Genomic DNA, 21,058 nt, shown 5'->3' on the forward strand with positions numbered 1-21,058 from the left:
TCAACTCCTTTATGCATCCAAACCAAGTTTTTGTCTTCGCTCAATAAGTCTTATCAGACTAGCTAAGAATAAACTTATTTTTCTGCTATAAAATTTCTAAATTATGATTCTGAATGATTTCTAAGACAAATAAATTCTAGTGACATACGAAGTAAAAGGTTTGATTTCTATTCATTATAAATTTTGAACGACAACATAAGTATATGGTACTTGTTCATTTCAATCATTTATATTCTTAATTAAATTTGTAATTATTTTTCAATATCCAATTACACAAACGTGAGTAGAGTACCACTGTCAAATGTATATGTTTGTATAAAATTCCAGCCGAATTGTGTGCTCGAGTAGTGGAAAATGGGGTTGCGGAGATATTCCTCGCCTATTTGCATTGTTGACAAAGTCGATCGTTGAAAATGTAACCAACAAACTGTACTATTAAAGCTCCCATTTGGAGTTTCTTTGACAATCGGATGTTGGCTAAGTATTTATAAAATATTCCATGCATTCGTATCTAAATTTGTTGAACTTACTTCTAAATATCCTTCTTTAAACTCACATTTGTAAAAAGCAGATCTTTTAAGGTGATTTGGCGTTTTTTTGATGACAAATACTGAAATGAGAAAGTGCCGATTTTGTGTTTCTTTGACAAATTGGTGTCGGCTAATTAGTTACAAAAACGTTTCTTGTTTATTCTTTGTATTCTTTCCCTATTTCTTATCTTCATAAATGACCTTCTATTTCAAACTTCCAACTCTATGTACTCTTTTGCCGATGACAGCAATATCTGCCATTCCTATTCGTTTAAATATAGGCCAAGCCCTCTAGAGATTGGGGCAATGAAGCGCAATATGAATGAAGCGTTTAATCATGACTTGATAAAAATCTCTGAATGGGTCGTGTAAAAAGAGTCGATTTTAACGCTCGCAAGACTTAATGTTGTTTTTTAAGACATAAACGTATGACAGATAATGTTAGTCCAACTATATTTATGAGTGGATCAGAACCTCTTGATGTTCTGGGCATGAAAATATAGTGCCGATGGACTAAACAAATTTTCCAACTGTGGGATATACCGAATATGGTGTGCAACTCCCATGTATGGTCCGGAGCTTCGAAGTCTATTTTGGAGCTACTCGACAGCGCACAAAAGAGGGCGAAGGTACTCATGGGTGATAGTAGGGTATCCAACTCTATTGATTCACTGGAGCAGCGTCGCAATGTGGGGTGTATTTCACTGTTCTATCGCTACTATAATGGAATATGTTCCTCTGAAATTAGGGAACTCGTTTCCGATACCCGTATATTTTTACGTAGCACACGACTGTGTTCAAGAACACACCCATTTGTGGTCGATTGGTCAGTGGACCGCACAACACATTACAGGGAAAATTTAATCTTCGTATGTAGAACAAACTTCCTGCGGTTAAATCAAATGTCCACAACCTATTTTCCTAGTTCCAGCACAATGCACTGCATGAGTAGGGGTCATCCCCTGAGTGCCAGTCCCAGAAAATCCCAAAAAAGTGTTGTTGGATAATTAGCTACTTAACGGTTTCTTAGCGCATTCGTATTTACGAGTTGCACAATTTGCATCTCATTATCCAAACGATTTTCGAAATTTTAAACTTCAAATCGTTAAATTTGATTTCACACTAAGAAACTCTCAAAGTTATATTCCACAAATCCTTCATTTAATAATGACGAGTCCCAATATAATGCCCAATCATTTGCAATTAAAGGACTCCTGTACAAGTTTCCAATATCTTCAAATAGTTAAAATAACTTTTTTTTAGAATAAACTAAGTAAAACAATAAAAAGGATTATAAAAATATTCAATAAGCACTAGCTCATCTATGTCTCATAAGACATTTAATGGCAGATTTCCAATTTTCCATAGTATTTAATTTTGGAATCATGCACAAAATGCACGCGACAATTGTCACGAATTAATGATTTTGTAATAATGCAGAAACCATACACATACAGTAACATTTATGCAAACCTAAGGAAGCAAACATACAAACACACACTCAAGGCTACCAACCACATTGATATTCTAGGCACCCCAAACAAATGTTGACAACAACATCATACAACAAAAGCAAAACTAAAGCTATGAGTAGGTGCTGCTGCTGCTGGTAGTTGAAGGAAAAAGGACCCCACAACTAGTGAGTTCCCGTGAATTTTCAACAACCCAAAACTAATTAGCGTTCAAGCACATACAATCTGTCATCACGTAGAGATACGAGTACATAGATCCCTTATTATGACTACGAGTATTTTCTAAATTGCACTACAATCTCCAGTGTCATACATACAAAAGGTATGGTTGGCAAATGTGGTTGGTATGTGTGTATGTGTTTCTTTGCAACACATTTTCAAACATCAGGTTGTATGCACTAGAATTTGACTTGAAGTTAAAAATACGCTGAAGTTTGATGTATGATAAATTTGCATGTTTTTTCAATTCAAATTTTCTTTTCTTTAATGCAAGGAAACTTAGTTTTTTTCTTTTAAATAATGATTTTGAAATCAGATTTTGAACAGCAAAATTAGGTGTTATTTTTATAAACAATAATTTGAATGAGGCCTTATGGCAACCACAAACACAACCCCTTCCTCTAGCTTTATCACAAAAATTGTAAAACTCTCATCTACAATGCTGGCTCTTCTACTTCTCCTCCTCCCATTTTTATTAATAATAATTTCTCGTTCATAATCACCCCAAAATGTATGAAAATTTGACATCATTTACTTTCAGATTGTTGTTTTTTTTTCTGCACTCCAAACACATGGAACACTTAGCCTGTTAGTTGGTTGGTAAGTGTATTCGTTCGTAACTATTAATTTATTAATTTAATGGAAAAATCGTTATTACCAAACAACAAATATTGTAGGCGTTTCTAATAACCCAATGCAAGAGCAACAGCAAACAGCTCTAGAGAGTTGAAAATCAGTTTATGAAATGTGTATTTTATAAAGGAGTCTCTTTGTGTTTTGCCTTACTTTGAAGAAGATGGGCCAGTTGTTTGAAGAAGAGTTGTAGATGAAGGAAAAGGCTTAAGCAAAAGAAATCAAAGTGAAAAATCTCATATAAATACATCGACTACAACATAACTTATGTTGTGAACGATCTTCATTATGGTCATCATACCAACTATGAGCATGTTGTTTTATTTTCTTATTAGGGTTAGCAAAATTGGAAGGAGGTATTATCTTTTTGTAGTTTACCTATTTGGAACCAAAGTGCATTTGGTATACAACGCTAGATAATCTGATTCATCTAATGCATTCGAGTCTAATACTGAAATCTTTTTAAAAGGTGGTGGGTGTTTAAGTTGTACAACTAAAAGGCCCAGTTGTAAAAGGATATTCTGCAAATCTCTTCATTGCCCCTTTTATTCAAAAACGATTTTCAGTTAAGTTAATTTCATTCGAATCCACTACTGAAATGTTTTTAAAGGTGGTGTGTGTTTAGGTTGTACAACTATAAGGTCTAGTTGTATGTGGATCTTCTGCAAAGCCTTACATTGCCCCTTTTATTCAAAACGATAACTTATGCAGTAGTAGTGAATAGTCCAATGTAATCTCTTAGAAGATTTTCGTTGATAGAAATATGTGGAATAGACTCTAATGTCTGATTGATTACCAAAATAGAGGTCATTAGGGTGAGATCATGATTGCATATAAAAATAAATAACAACTTAATGAGTTGAAGAGGAATAATCTTAAGATTAATCTTACCATTCCATTACAAGAAGAAAATTATTCTCAAACATTTCATGGAGTAATTTTAACTTTTAGCATTAACATTTCTAATTAAATTGCTGTCAACATTTTGTAGAGCGAAGTCAACTACTACTTTGGATCTTTGCTCAATTTTATGTTGTAATCGTCGATAACTTTATCTGAATATTTACAGAATTGATCGCCGGTAATTTTATCAAAAAACTTTTGTTGGAGACTCTACTTTCGTAAACTAAAGAACATACAATTTTGCTTTATTATTTGAACCACCTGATCTGCAGCTCTTCATAACTTAAATCGTTATCGCAGATGATCTGTAGAGGATCTCTAATAAGATACTATTACGAGGGTAATGAATGGGATCTAAAATTGGATGACACATTTGCTATCGTCCAAAACCCGTAATGAAAACTCATAAACTGTAGGATAATTCTAGCGCCAATAAAATATTATTGATTAGGATTTGTTTTATTCCATTTTTTCACTATTGGCAAACTCTATTTTAAAATGTTTTTATTGTAAAGACAGAAAAACATTTACAAAAACAGCCTCTAACACACAGAAATATGTATTTAGAAAATTGTCTGATTTATTGTTTTAGATACGAATTGCAATAAAAACCTAGCAAACTTTTTACACTAGAAAAGAAAACGTTCACTTTTCATCGCTGTATATTTTTTTAAATGTGTAATAGATTCAAAATAGATAGATACAACATGGTTCCAACATACAGGAAATTTACATACAGGACACTTATACAAACTGTTGTCAAAAGTGAGCTTACCACGTATGTTAACATTTTGACAACGGATGTGTATATAGTTTATTTATTTAACACCCGGTTATCATTTTGACAACCACCATTGTAATTTTGACAAGATATTGTTATCATTTCGATTAAGCATTGTGTCATCAATGCATCCTTGTGATTTCGACAACGCAGTGTTCCATTTGACAACAAATTGTTGTCACTTTGGTAAAACATTATTACTTTTTTGTTGATTTAATAACATCGTGTATTTTTTATGATTTTGTTGTTGATTTGATAACTATCTGTACATAATTCGACAACGGGAGTTATTAATAAATTATAAACATTTTGATGATACATATGTTGATCAAATGGTCTGTTGGAATAAAATTTTCTCTTTACATGTTTAAAAGTATTTTTTTCTTTGAAAACATTTGCTGGGTCATCGGTTTTCAAGTATTTTTCAACTTTATAGTTTCTTGTAGTTCTTACTGTCGTTTAGTATCTTATAAGAATAAAAAAATTTCGTTTATTTATACGCGCTCATTTATATTTTGAGGTGTTTATCAGTATTATGAAGTGATTTTTCATTTATTCTTACAAGTACTTGTAACTATTTTAAATGTTTTGTATTTTTATTCGTAACGAAAATTTTGAACATGTATTTCTCATGTATCATTCCATCGATGGATTTGTTTTTCTAAAAGGAAAATTCATTAAAGTTAATATTCTTTTTATGTGGGGAATTATTTTGAGAACTTTGAATATAATAAAGATCATGGTTGTGGCCCCTATTCTGCATTTCAATTCGAATCGAAATTTTCTCTGTTTGGCAGCTTTGGTATTCTGCATTTCGATTCGACTCTACGCCACATAAACAATAACTTACAAAAACGTAAGTACGATCGTTACGCAAAATACACAGTTCGTAAAGCAATGAAACAAAATGGAATTGCTTCTTCTTTTTCTTACGATTCAGTTTTTTCTTGTAATACCTTTTTTCGATCGTTGCGTAACTGAATGCGTAAACGTATTCGAAATGCAGAATAGGGGTGTGTATGTTTGTCGATCAAAGTTTCGGGCTCAAGGATATTTTTTTCATTGAACCAATAACTAATTTCATTCCATTAATGAAACATTCTTCATTAATGCCATTAAGTCTGCATTAGTTTGTACAACTATCATATGATGAAATCCATTTCATTATTATAAAAATTTAACTCTATTGGAAAAATAATATACTTTCCTAACATACTCCCTGCAACACCAACAAAGAACTATTTTAATAAATTTTTTCTCACAACATTATTTAATAATAAAACTAAATAAATGTTGTTGCTGTAAGTGAAGTTTATTCGTATGTATTTAAAATGAAATAATTCGTGTTTAATATATATTTTATATATAATTTTTTTATTATTATTTTTAACCATATAAATATTTTATTTCTTGTATTTTTTTTCTGTATGTTGTTGGTTGAACTATTGGTACCTTGTGGTACATAAATAATGGTCATAAATTGGCAATGGCTAAAAATTTCAGTATTTATAGCCGAATGATAAAAATAAGATTTATTAACATTTGCGCGTTTTTCACTGTAACAAATGAACCCAACAACAACAACAACGAAACATACATACAGATAGATAGACATATAAATGGACAGACATACCCAACCACAAACGAACCAACAACACCAACAACAACAAAAGGCATCTATCCAAAACACCACCACTTGCCATCACTACAATCATTACTTTCACAAGCAATAACAGCAAAAACCCATCACCAATTCAATCCATTCCAACAGCACAAATTCAACTTAACTTTTTGTAACAATGTTGCCCAAAATATCTCTCTTTTTCTCAGTTGCTCCATTGACCATTACATTATGTTTGCTTTCATTTCATTTCTTTAATTTTTCTTTCTTTATTTATTATTTTATCGCCTACAAAATTAAAGGGTTTATTGCTGCTGCATCCTATGTCCCCCTATGATGTGGGAAGAATAAGAAAAGCAGAAGATTTTTAAAGGACATTTATACATTTAAATGTATGGATTTTGTGGGAGACTAGTTAACAGTAATATGTAGCTAAATATTTTTTAATTTGTTTCTATTATTTTGGTTTTTTCCTTAATGTTTCTTTGTTTTATGAATTAATTTTCTGTTCTTTTCTGTAAAACATATTAAAAAAAGGGAACTTACTTTTATTAAAACAATTCATTGTTAAACGTGATCTTACCACCTTTTTAACATTTGGACTGGGGATGTGTATAAAATTTAAATAACACCCAGTAATCGTTTTGACAACCAACGTTGTAATTTTAACAACGCATCGATGTCACTTCGATTAGGCAAAGTTCTGTTTGACAACATAATGTTGTCACTTTGGTAAGATTATATTATATTTTGTTTATTTTTTAACGTCGTGTGTTTTTTTTTTAATTTGTATTGTTAATTTGACAACTATACGAACATGCTTTGATAGGGGATGTTAAAAACTCTTTGGTGTTAATTTGGCACCAAGTGTGTATAATTTTTAATCGTCTTTTTACTCTCTGTGAAGTATGTTGTTTCTGTTCTTTATGTTGCCATCTCAACAGGATATTTTGATACATGCTGCGCGACTATTTGTCGGGGCAATTATTGGAATTAATTGACTTTGGAAATTCACATTGATCGGTTCATAAAAGAGGGATCCTGATCCATATTTTTGGGGTATTTCGGACTACCAAATATGTCTCTAGGTGCTGTTGCCAAAACAGCAGAGCCATCTCAGTAGTGTGGTTGCGCGGACTTTAAGAGGTTAAGAAATGCACTGGAATGGGTCATTAGATGATGGAGATTGCATAAGGGTGGTCACTTCCGTATTGTCGGAAGATTGATTTTACCTGATGTTAGGACTCGTCACCCCCTTCTATTGACTTTAGACCAGTGATTGCTTTTTCCTTGTCGGGGTACGCATTGCGGATTTAATCCTATGCGGACTGTCATTCCGCAACGGGGCTGCTATGGCAAGAGATTAGATAGCTCAAGTACTTTAACAAAATGTACATGGACCGGACATCCATGTACAAAAATTGCTACCTGAGTTCTTCAATGAGGAATTCAGGGGCGCATGGTAGACCGTCTCTAGTCTACCCAGCGGATGAAATAAGGCCGTCAAGGCAGGTGTTCACGTTAAACTCTCGACATTCGTGTTCTTTATTAATAACATTAGTTAATTTTGATGACAACGAATAAGAAGTTAGTGGTTTGAGTACTATTTGATATCAGTTTTATGTTAAAACGATTCCATTCAGCTTCATTTCCTAGAAAGTTATATAAGAACAGTTGTAACTACATCTTTTGTAGACCTAGTCGAACTAAAAAGTGGATATTTGCCCAAAAACTACGTGACCAGCTGCTAAAGAGTAAGAAACGTTAATGTTCATTTCGGCTAAGAAAATTTCGTAAAGAAAAATAGTTGTCAAAATATAAAACTGTCTCCTCTATACAATTTACTTTTACTTAACGCCTAACGCTTGCATTGTGTTTAAACTCTATCCCTAATCCGTTTTTATGCGATTTATTTGTGAAACAAAACATATTTGTCTGACTTCAGACACCTCATTACAAAAATATCAAATTTAATTGATATTGTATCAAAAAACAATTCACTCGTTGGTAACAACAACAACACCAACAACGACGACAGTAATAACATTTAATTGCCACATTTACTAGACACACAACGATTGCATGAAAAAAACCTACAGCAAAGCAACATTGATAAAACACGAAAAAACCAAAAACAAAATACACTTGTTCAACATTTTGCAAACAACAATGATAATCAAAATATGACCAGAATATATACTTGGATAAATCGATCTACTGTAACATTATATAACACCATCATCATCATCAATGGCCACAAAACAGTTACATTGCTGCCGCTTCTGGTAGTATCAATAGCAACAACACAATATAATTGTCATCATCAGCAGAAGCATCATCATTATTCCGGTGGATTCGAGTGAACATGAACAGTGTAATTAGTTTTTAACTCTGATAAAACGAGAACAGATAATCGCTGTAGTCATTATAAAATCTATGGTCATTTTTGAATCTCTTCGCGGGTTTTTAACAACTCCCAATGCACACAATAAAGACTCATAATAACAAATTTTTTGGTTAAAGTTTGTAATGTTAACTGTGAAAAAATGGCAGGCAAAAAAATTAAATGACTTTAACTGTATGTGTAATGTTATTAAAATAATTTTGCAAGTAATAAAGAATTAAATGTATTCAAGTAATATTTAAACAGTTACAATTAATATAGGAATTCTTTCTTACTTAAGCAGTGATTTCTTTACAAAGCTGTCATTTTATTTACTTCAAACTGTAAACGATACGTTTTTCTGTCTTTGTTTTTTGTTCTTGTTTATTTATAATAATGACACGTGATGTGCTAATTATTACCCTTAAAAGAGAAAGAAACTTAAATTACATTACGCCTGTAATGTACGTGTGGTCCAAGAAATATCTTCCTCTGCCTCTCTCTCTCTTTACCGGATATGTCAAAGTGTATCCTTAACACGTGGCCGGTTATGAAAAGCGAGAATTCAATTTAAATCCTTTAGAAATTTACTGCCAATAAAGAGATGACAAAAGAGCAAGTTAAAAAAAAACGCATTTAGATGAACGAAACATTTCCGACATTTGTTGTGGGTCGAAGGTGTGTGTTTGTAATTTGATATTTTTTGGTTATTTAGGGAAACTATCTATTGTCCTTGGAATATTTGAAGAGGAATCCATGTTAGAATTTGTTTAAATTAAGTGTCAACTAAATATAGATTTGTTGGAAAATACTTGAGTGTTAGTGATTAAACATTTTATAGATTACATATTTTGACTTATAACCTTAAACTAATTTATTAGACTTTATCGATGACCAAAATTTTTTTGAAAACTTTCCAAACTTCATAACCTTCAAATAACGAAAGATGCCTGAAAAGCTGAAATCATACAAAGAGAGTTTAGGCAATTTTCTATCAAAGACAGAACTAGAACATTTGTCTAGTTTATAGTCTAGTCTATAGTCTAGACTATAGTCTAGTATATAGTATAGTCTATAGTCTAGTCTATAGTCTAGTCTATAGTCTAGTCTATAGTCTAGTCTATAGTCTAGTCTATAGTCTAGTCTATAGTCTAGTCTATAGTCTAGTCTATAGTCTAGTCTATAGTCTAGTCTATAGTCTAGTCTATAGTCTAGTCTATAGTCTAGTCTATAGTCTAGTCTATAGTCTAGTCTATAGTCTAGTCTATAGTCTAGTCTATAGTCTAGTCTATAGTCTAGTCTATAGTCTAGTCTATAGTCTAGTCTATAGTCTAGTCTATAGTCTAGTCTATAGTCTAGTCTATAGTCTAGTCTATAGTCTAGTCTATAGTCTAGTCTATAGTCTAGTCTATAGTCTAGTCTATAGTCTAGTCTATAGTCTAGTCTATAGTCTAGTCTATAGTCTAGTCTATAGTCTAGTCTATAGTCTAGTCTATAGTCTAGTCTATAGTCTAGTCTATAGTCTAGTCTATAGTCTAGTCTATAGTCTAGTCTATAGTCTAGTCTATAGTCTAGTCTATAGTCTAGTCTATAGTCTAGTCTATAGTCTAGTCTATAGTCTAGTCTATAGTCTAGTCTATAGTCTAGTCTATAGTCTAGTCTAGTCTATAGTCTAGTCTATAGTCTAGTCTATAGTCTAGTCTATAATCTAGTCTATAGTCTAGTCTATAGTCTAGTCTATAGTCTAGTCTATAGTCTAGTCTATAGTCTAGTCTATAGTCTAGTCTAGTCTATAATCTTGTCTATAGTCTAGTCTATAGTCTAGTCTATAGTCTAGTCTATAGTCTAGTCTATAGTCTAGTCTACAGTCTAGTCTATAGTCTAGTCTATAGTCTAGTCTGTAGTCTAGTCTATAGTCTAGTCTATAGTCTAGTCTATAGTCTAGTCTATAGTCTAGTCTGTAGTCTATAGTCTAGTCTATAGTCTAGTCTATAGTCTAGTCTATAGTCTAGTCTATAGTCTAGTCTGTAGTCTATAGTCTAGTCTATAGTCTAGTCTATAGTCTAGTCTATAGTCTAGTCTATAGTCTAGTCTATAGTCTAGTCTACAGTCTAGTCTATTCTCTAGTCTATAGTCTAATCTTTAGTAAAGTCTATTCTCTAGTCTAGTTTATAGTCTAGTCTATAGTCTAATATTTAGTAAAGTCTATTCTCTAGTCTAGTTTATAGTCTAGTCTATAGTCTAATCTTTAGTAAAGTCTATTCTCTAGTCTAGTTTATAGTCTAGTCTGCAGTCCAATCTATAGTCCAACTCATCATGCTAGATATTTTAGAATCCAAATATGATATTTAAATCAAACTAAAATTTTACTAGATTAATAACTCTAAGATGTCCAGTTGGTTGATAGTTATTGTCCGCCACTTGATTTCCTCATTAATAACTTAAAATACTACAAATACCATGAGAAAATCACCTCTCCCTCTAAAATACTTCAAAATAGAAAAACACCGAAAATCCTTAAAAAAATGTGATGTAGCGCGCTAATCCCTTGATTTGCTAAACATCATTAGAACAAGTATGAAAATCTTAGAATAACAAAAAAAGGGGAGGATATGTTTTCTCATAATTGTGAGGAATATACAATAATATTTAAGACACACAAAATATTGCACTATTTAAAGATTATTTACGACCTCTAGCAAACGGTCCGTTTTTTTTTTTATTACAAACTTGTGCAATTTTTTTGTTCCTTTCGCTAGAAAGGGGGGTAGAAAATATGAAAGTCAATTCGTAAAGTCATTCATAGTTAATCCTGGATGGTGTAAATAATACGATTAACTTATACACTCCCTTGCACACAAAACTCCCAGGCGCGTGTTTGTTTGCTATTTTTTCTGTGTGGAATTCTTAATATTTTTGATTTCATATTCAAACGCTTGAAAGTCAATTGAAAAATGTATTAGAAGAATGAGTTGGTAAATGATGTTATTGCATGGCTGGTTGGTTGGTTGGTTCAGCTGGTGGTGGATGGTTTTGGGTTTATTTTTGATTTTTCCTTCCATAGCAGACAATGAGCAGAAGTTAGAAACCGCTACAAGTAGGATAAATCTACGACACAATAGAGGTCATTGTCGGCTTTTGTAATGAGTTTGTAACAAGCTTAAAATGAATGTAGCAACGAGTGAGTATCAAAAAGGATTTAAAAACGAGCGTTGTAACAGCATTGTGCTTTTTTCTTCTCTTTACTCGGCATTGTTTGTTTTAAATCATAAATCAAAGAATTGAAGAATAAACTAAAATGTAATGATAACAACACCCAAGGCTGGGAGTCTACCAAACAAATACTTAAAATATATTTTTCATAAGACATTATATGAGATAGAATTACATTGGGTGCGGTTACTTGTTTTCTAATCATTGTGCGAAAATATTTAACGTGTGACTTTTTTAGGAGTTTTGTGGTAAAATTTTGTATGAAACTTAAAAAAAATTGGCAATTTGTAGAGTTGTTTTTTTTTTCTGGGGCAACAAAGTTTTAATTTCTGGCGGATTTTTTCTATTGTTTGAAATTTTATTTGGTTTTTGCAGTCTTATAAAATGTCATTAGTTCAATTCTTTTTTTTTCTGTCAGTCATTGAATTGGAAATAATTTTATTAATTCGCTGTGTGCGAACCTGTAAATTGCTTTAGTTATTAAATAAGCAATTTAATCGTATTAAGAATGCGTTTTTTATTGTTATTCTTTTATGGAGAAACGTATGAGTTTGTGAGTTAAGAAACAAAGAGCAGAATACTATTTTCCTGCCTCCTTAAGGTTAAAATTTCTAATTGTTTTGCTTCTTTTAGTAAAATGAATGCCGATATTTAGCTTTTCTCTTTTTTTGGAGGCAAAACTTTTGTTTTGCTGCAATATGTGAAGCGTGTGCCTTTTGTATTTGAGAAAATGTGCAAATTTTAGATAAAAATTATTGATATATAAATAAATGTTTATTGTTAAAGCATTAAGATTTGAAAGCATTTAAATTTAAAGCAACTGACTATTAATTTTTCTTAAATTTAGAAAGTGGAAATGGTTTTTGGATTAAAAAAAATTCAATCCCAAATCAACGATAAACAGATGAAAAAAATTATACACGCCTGGTGACAAATTGACACCAAAGTGTTTATATTTTTTTAATAATTTCCGTTATGTATGTAATGTTGGCAACGCAACGTTGTCAACTTAGAAAATGCCCACAATTCAGTTGATGCCGTCTGTTTAGTGCACTATTTCGCCTAGCGACCATATAAGATCCTCTTCAGAATATTGCTATTACGTAGATAACTGTTTTAAAAAACATGTATAGCAATGAAATTCGATATTAACAAATTGTATAAAGAGTCCTTTAGAGAATTACATATTTCGTACTTTAAATTATTTCGTCATTATTTCAACTTATTTTTATTTCCCAAAATTTCTAATAATGATTTATAGAAAACATTTTATACTTTCACAGAAGAATCAACCACCCTCCAGAGAAAATCGAAACAAAAAAAATTTCATTTAAAATTCTCATTGATGTCAGTCAATGTCAAGCGGCAACAAACAATATTGTCCCTGCCTTGCTCTCAAAAACAATTTGTAGCGTCAACATTTTCCAAATTTGGGCAGGTTATTAAAAGATCTTTAGCGTTTTAACACCCCTTTTTTCTAGTTAAATAGTTGACATTTTCCAAAAGTCATGATAAAATAAATTTCTAACCGAGCAAAAAAGTTGAGCATCGCTCACACACAATTGCTGTGACAATTGCCCACGATTTGTGTGAAGAGTATCGTGTGCAGTAGGATATTCGTGAAACAAATCTTTATAAGCGGATATTCATTACAAGAACCGCAAAAGGCTTTATAATGCTATTTATTATTATTATTATTTTCGAACATAAACTGGCAAATGATTCATAAAAATTTATGAATACAAACTCGATTAAACACTGACTGGCAGCAATGCAATAATGATGATGCTGCTGTTGTTGTTGTTGAGGGGGTGAAAAATCACCCTATTTTTTGTTTTGCTTTGAAGACTTGGTCTGAGTTTATTAGACGTTGACATGGCCACAGTTGAGTTGAGAGCACGCGTTGGTGCTTAAGCACATTTTTAGCACCCTCTTGATCCGTTTAGTGTCTGTCAGTCATTTATATAAAGGAATATTGTTTGTTTGTTAGCGAGATTTAACATTTTAACATATTACATATGTTATTTGTATCCCCGTGGGATATTTTAAGTTTATTGCTACAATTTCTTTCTTGTTATTATGGATTAAACGACCGTTTGTAATTTTTGTTTCTTGTGAATGAACAATGAGAAGCTTTTGTATGAATAACAGTTTTAGGAAAATGTTATAATTTTTAAACAAAAAATAAGTAATGGAATAAAAGGAGGTAGTTCGGGTTCGGTTACTAGTCTTTAGTTTATAGTGTAGTCTATAGTCTAGTCTATAGTATCGTCTATAGTCTAGTCTATAGTCTAGTCTATAGTTTAGTCTATAGTCTAGTCTATAGTCTCGTCTATAGTCTCGTCTATAGTCTAGTATATAGCCTAGTCTAAAGTCTAGTCTATAGTCTAATCTATAGTCTAGTCTATAGTCTTGTCTATAGTCTAGTCTATAGTCTAGTCTATAGTCTAGTCTATAGTGTAGTCTATAGTCTAGTCTATAGTCTAGTCTATAGTCTAGTCTATAGTCTAGTCTATAGTCTAGTCTATAGTCTAGACTATAGTCTTTTCTATAGTCTAGTCTATAGTCTAGTCTATAGTCTAGTCTATAGTCTAGTCTATAGTCTAGTCTTTAGTCCAGTCTATAGTCTAGTCTATAGTCTAGTCTATAGTCTAGTACATAGTCTAGTCTATAGTTTAAACTGCAGTCTAGTCTACAGTATAGCCCTTAGTCTAGCCTATAGTGTAGTCTGTAGTCTAGTTCTTAGTCTAGTCAATAGTCTAGTCTATAGTCTAGACTATAGTCTTGTCTATAGTCAAGTCTATTGATCGCATTGATATTTCCGAATATTCATTGGATTGCGCTATCGCAAGATTTCTTTAAATGCTGTTACAATTTATATTATTTACTCTATGGGAAATATTTTTTGCAATATTAAATCAATTTTATTTTTTAATGTTATAATATGTTTTTATGTTTATAATCTTATCAAAAAACAATATGTTTCTAAGATTACACCCCATATTTTTTTCAAAATAATTTGATTTCATGTAAAATTCGCAAAAAACCAACCCCTTTTGCAGCAGCAACCATTAAACATAAAAATAGCACAAAAGTCGTGTAATTTGATTTTTTTATTATTTTTGAAAAATGGTTTAAAAATCCTGCAAATACAAAAATGAAAATTGCGGCTTTTGTGATAAAAATATGTAACACGCTCGTATAATAACCGCGCCACAAAACAACCGCAATTTAAGTCACTCCCTCTAAAAACAAAAAATTACGAAAAATATATTACAATGAAAATATTATTTACAACACACTCCAAAAATATTTAACTGCCTGCTTGCTTGCCGCAACATGTTAATGCGAATAAATTTTTTTTCGATAAACTCAACAAAAAAAAAGAAAAAACATCAATAAAATAATCAAAATAATGACAGATGATATTATAGTCTCCTCAGCCTCTAAACCTAACCATAACAGAAAAAAAACATAAAAGGGTTTTATTCAGTTGGGAAAGTGTAAAAAATGTGTTAAATATCTTAAATTCCCACTGCAAATTGTAATAGTATTATTTTTAATAAAATCATTTTTCTTCTCATTGCTGATAAAATCCCATAAGAAACTAAAACATAAATTTACACTTTGCTCAGCCTTTGCGGTAACACCTACAAAACGCTTTTCCCCCCAATAAAAAATTAAAAAAAAAAATCACACACTAATTCATAAATGCAACAATATCGATTTGACTCCCTGCTCTGCCCTCAAAAGGCTTTTGCAATTTTTTTTTAGTTTTAATATATATTAGTTCAAATCCATAAGTTTTACATTAAAGTTATATTTCGTTATGCTTTTGTGGAATTGTGGAAACTAGAGGTTTTATGAGAAGAATTTCTTTTCAGTTTTTACAGCAGACATTTAGACGCTGGCCTACGCTACTTGAACGCTTGGCAAACTTTTGTCTCGTTTGTTTTGAATTGGTGTATATGTATATGACTGCGCAAAAATGACCAACGGCTGATCGTGCAACTCAAAAGAACAAATTTATTAACAGTAAAACAAAAAAAAAAAAAAACAAATTTACTTTAGTTTTTGTTTGGTTTATTGTGCACTATGGGCAATTCAAATAGATAAATAAGAGTTTGAACATTATTTAAGAATTAATCTTGATTAACAAAAAGAAACATTCATATAATAAAAATGTTCCTTATTCAGGCATATATTGTCCTATCATCTTTCATATGGATCGTTTAATCCGAAAATGATGTTCGGATTTGTAACCAAGAACTTTTACCTTAGACAGAAGTTGCGAGTCGTATTAATCATTTTGGACTCGAAACAACCATGAAAACCATTAATAATTAAGTTAGATTTGAAAAAAAAGAAATCTTTAAGCAATACGATCACTTGCAATATAATGAGTTCGAAAATTTATCCTCTCCATATGATCTTGAGTATTGATTACTCGATGAACTTTTATAGAACCAGTAAAAACATTGACGTCTTTACTGGGGATCAAAGACATTTGATGCATTAAGCATGTTTGAAGATCAACAACATACGGCAATAAAATGATCTCGAAAATCGTTTCTCTCCATATGATCTTGACTTTTGATAACACGATGAACTTTTATGGGACAAATAAAAATTTAAGTCAAAAGCGTTTGTTTCGATATGACCTTGTTAATTATTTCAGAACCGGCATTAACAGCCTCGTATACTTAGTAGTGTTACTTTAGCCTCTATTTGGTTGTAAGCAAGAACGTTTAGGTCACTTCAAAATGCGCCCCAAATTACACAAAAGTTTCGGATAAAACATTCAAAGCTTTTATTCTTATTTCAATGACTTTGACCTTCTAATGGGAACTAAAAACATGTGATCATATAAGAATCTTGAATAACCATTTTCTCCAAGTTTTGATGATACAGTTTGTTATGAGAGGACGCTAAATCTTCTCATTCCTTTACATCTTGGAAACATTAATAGGACATAAAAAGGACAAAAAGAAGAAACGTCTGACGAAAAATTGTAATAACACAAGTCAACTAGAAACGAGCAGAATCTTTTTCCACTTTTTCAGATGTATAAACTGTATCTGCTAAACCATTTGAAACTCTTAGAAATTAAAGACATGCTCAATTGTATTTAGTAAGGGAGAATCTAGTTTGGTATTCTTAGAAATGTATTGACAATTGATTGATCTGCACATTGTTCTTCTTAAATGTATTATGGTGGTGAAGGGACGTTGTTAACCTATCCAAGAAGAAGCATAGAAACACACGTTCGGGTAGGATATACAAATATTACCTTTGCAGCATCAACTTGGGAAATTACAATTAAGCATTTTAAACATGTAATAGCATTGAGTCTAAAAGTGACCCTGATATTTTAACTTCTTACCCCATAGTGCAATATTGATCGCATCGTTTACAAAAATATCATTTGAAAGTCAGAGTAATAAAATGCCGCTGTTAAATCTAGAATATGTTTTCATTTGCCCTCAAATAAAAAACGAAAACGTACAACTTTACGAATTTATGCATGTCTCAGTTTAATATGTTGCAAAGGGCGTGTGATTCCAGAGACGCCCACAAAATCATACACTAAAACAACACCAACAACAAGAGCAAAAACAAAAAACAGACAAAAAAATCTCAATTGATACACAATTTAAAAAATCGGTATCGATACGCAACAGATGTCCATAAGCAATCACACCAACGATCGAACAACCGATCGACCATACTTAAGCGCGTTTTGAAACAAAGCACTGAGAAACAAAAATGATAAAAAAAGTAAAAACAAGCTTCTCAAAGCTCACCTGCTGTTATCACTGTTCACTCTTCTCATTATAATTCGTTGATCATAAATACAGGCGAGTAAATATTTTTTAACGCAAAATTGTGGTTATTTTAAGTTTGGTATTATTATATGGAATCTTAAAGTATGTATTTGCGTTTTTAACAATCAAAGGTGTGAAATTATTAAATTTCAAATGTGTTTGTTCTTTAACATTTACTCACTTACTCATGTGGTTTTCTGCAAGAGAAGGTGGATCATGATAATGTTATTTTCATTTGAATGTGATAAATTCCAATCAATTTCCTAAATTATTTTATGTTTCCTTTCCAAATCCCTTACCACTTTTGTTTAATATTATTGAAATTGTAGCAATTTTCGAAATTGACAATTTTGCTCTCTTTGACTATAGTGTCTGAGAATATATTTTGGATAAAACAGGACACGACAGAGTGATAAAAATACCTCTTAAGATGCCTAAAGAGGGAGTGCTTGTAATCATTATAATTAAACTACAGGTCGCAATTTTGGAGATAATTCAATGAAATTTGGCACATGTTGGTTTATGGTACTGTAGACGAAGCCTATTGAAAATAGTTAACATCGGTCCATTATTTCACCTAGGCCCCATAGAACTGAACTCGCAAAATAGGGCTTTTAAGTTCATTTGATTTCAGAAATCAACAAAGTGAAATCACAAATGTTTGTTTCTAAACGTACCACCCGATTAAGTTAAAGATATATAAATCCAAAACTTAAACTCGTAAACACTTTCTCTCTTAATATTGGAACTTTTATTGAAATCGTCTATAAAGAATTTATAGACATATTTATCACAAAAAGACCAATAGGATCTACGTAGACATACTTTATACTCTACACCACCTTTGTGGGGAGGGTATTTTGGGTTTGTGCTGATGTTTGTAACGCACAATAATATTGAATCATTTTCTGTTCCGATTAAGCTATGTCCGTCCATGTAAACTTTGTAATCAAACTACAGGTCGCAATTTTGAAGATAATTCAATGAAATTTGGTATATGATATTCTATTGCCCCAGGGACGAAGCCTATAGAAAATGGTTAAAATCGGTCCATTATTTCACCTAGCCCCCATACAACTGTACCCCGAATAGGGCTTGTAATCATTATAATTAAACTACAGGTCGCAATTTTGGAGATAATTCAATGAAATTTGGCACACAACTTCTTACTTGTTCTTAATAAACGATATTCTCGCATAAGTCTATAAAGCGATCTCCGTGATATTTAAGTATATATTTAAAACTTTGTAAAGATATATTCCAAGAAAAAATATTTCTAACTTGATTTATACAACATTACATACACTTTTATTTAAATATTCCACTTAAAACCTAAACATTAGTGGTATCTTCCACTAAAGGTCTATGACGCGGATGTAAGGGTTCAGTTTCTCGAGAAGCCAAATCTAAACAGCAACGACACCACGAAGGCAAACATCGTTCCTCTTGTAGAATACGTAAAAATTGTAAAATTAAAATTACTAAAACTACAATTAAGGTAATTAAAGCTAAAACATCTCGAGTTGTCCAATAGGGATGAATGCCAGAAACGCCAGTTAGAGAAGCTTGATGAGAACACTCGACATGGGTATCGAAATGAGCCGACGATTGACGGGCACGATTCATATCATTTAAAATATCCACTTCATCCATATCACGATGAACATTAGAGGTAGAAGGTGATTTAAAAACTGAAGCATCGGTAGTATCACGGAAACTGGCAGAAGATGTAGAGGATAAAGAATCCGCTGGAGTAAAACGCATGGGTAAATGTATACCATGATTACGGAAATAGTTTAACATGTGCTTAAGGTAACGGAATTCCCAATCATTTTCAAATATGCCCACTTCACGTAAAAATGTGTGAGAATCCTTAAATTCAGCATAATTGAATTCAAACAAACGATTGCCTTCTATATAAAATTTCTCCAAATTAATAAGAGGTTGAAAAATGCTAGAGTCCAAACGTATCAGATGATTAAAGGCCAAATCTAAACTTTTAAGCTTAAGCAGGAACACAAAATTATCCGAAGTTAAATTCTGCAAACGATTAGAAGCCAAATTAAGGGAAATAAGATTCGGTAAAGGCAAATATAAAGGAGAATGTGAAGTTTTCAGAGAAGTTAATTGGTTTTTGGAAATATCCAACTTTTGCAGATTCAACATGCCCACTAAGTCATCTAAAGTTTCAAAAAGATTACCATGTAATTCCAATTCCCGAACAGCCAATTTATCATGTATGGTTATATTCTTTAAGGCATTATTGGCTGCATTTAGTTTAATAACCGAATCTATTGTACAACGTTTCAATTTACTACCCTGAACCAATAGCAAATCCACCGATTGTAGCTGCAGCTCTTCTAAATAAGTATTGCTCAAGTCTAAAATATGTAAATGATTTAAATTCATCAGAGAATTGGGCTCAAATACAGAGAAATTATTGCCACTCAACAAGAGAGTGTTAAGTTTGAGATTCTTTAGAAATGTATTGGCATTGATGACCTCTAGCTCGTTATAGCTCAAATCAATATGTTCCACATTGATAAGATCTTCGAATACACCCTCCGGTAAAGTACGTATGCCGTTTTCCTGCAAATCCAAATATTTTAATCTCTGTAAACGTACAAATGCATAACGATGAATCATATGTATAGTATTGTGCGATAGATAAAGCTCTTCCAGTGCAAATAAGCCGGCAAAGACACGTTCGGGTATGATAAACAAACGATTGCGTTGTAGCACCAACTTGTGCAATTGGGAGGCCTTTTCAAAATCCATGGGCATTATATTATTTAAAGCACAATTATGCATTATAAGCGTATGCAATTTGGGTGCAATTTCAAATATCGCTGATGGTAAACGTCCCATAACCGAGTTGTAGATTAATAATTCATTAAGTTGTTCTGTTGTTGATTTGGTATTCCATACCAAAGGTTCTTCAAAGGAACTCGTTAGATTAGTTAAAGTGCAGTAGTACAATGAACTGCCCGAACAGGTGTCTTTAAGGTCAAGTTGAAGGGCTCCAGCCGTGAGGCATGTTAGTGTTGTTATCAATATTGGCAACAGCAGCAAAAATTCACGCTGTCTAGAGGTATTAAGTGTCATTGTTGATTTGTTTATTTTTTTTTATATTTGTATTTGTATTTATGGTTCTTTGTTTGTTTTTCCTCAAATTAATTTATATTTTTTATTTAATTAAACACCTTTTTTTTAAAACCGCTTTTACACGTTCGCGTCTTAAATAAAACTGAATTAATTTATACAGATTAGGCTTTGAGTTTTCGTTATTCGTCTTTGGTTTGTGGGCTTTTAATCAGTGTTTTATTATTATTTAAAGCTTTCTTTATTTGTTTGTTTCTTTGTATTTTAAATATTAAAGAATATTTTTATTTATATTGTTGATAAGAGCTCTGCATTTGTTTTAAGAGTGATTACAAACATATTCAATATTAATACACATACAGCGATATTAAAATTT

At 31.8% G+C, this 21,058-nt stretch overlaps 1 protein-coding gene across 1 annotated transcript; it reads right to left on the reverse strand.

The window, feature by feature from the left end:
• Positions 1–18,861: 18,861 nt before the first annotated feature.
• On the reverse strand, positions 18,862–20,833 carry LOC111684425 (toll-like receptor 13). Its single transcript, XM_023446599.2, has one exon. The coding sequence runs from the start codon at positions 20,683–20,685 to the stop codon at positions 18,913–18,915; it is 1,773 nt and encodes a 590-aa protein (XP_023302367.2). The 5' UTR covers positions 20,686–20,833; the 3' UTR covers positions 18,862–18,912.
• Between the last annotated feature and the right edge of the window lie 225 nt (positions 20,834–21,058).

This window comes from Lucilia cuprina, chromosome 4, assembly GCF_022045245.1.
Source record: "Lucilia cuprina isolate Lc7/37 chromosome 4, ASM2204524v1, whole genome shotgun sequence".
NCBI lineage: Eukaryota > Metazoa > Arthropoda > Insecta > Diptera > Calliphoridae > Lucilia > Lucilia cuprina.

Excerpts from the sequence above, each read along its gene's own strand:
- LOC111684425 (XM_023446599.2), bottom strand. The coding sequence starts at position 20,685 with ATGACACTTAATACCTCTAGACAGCGTGAATTTTTGCTGCTGTTGCCA.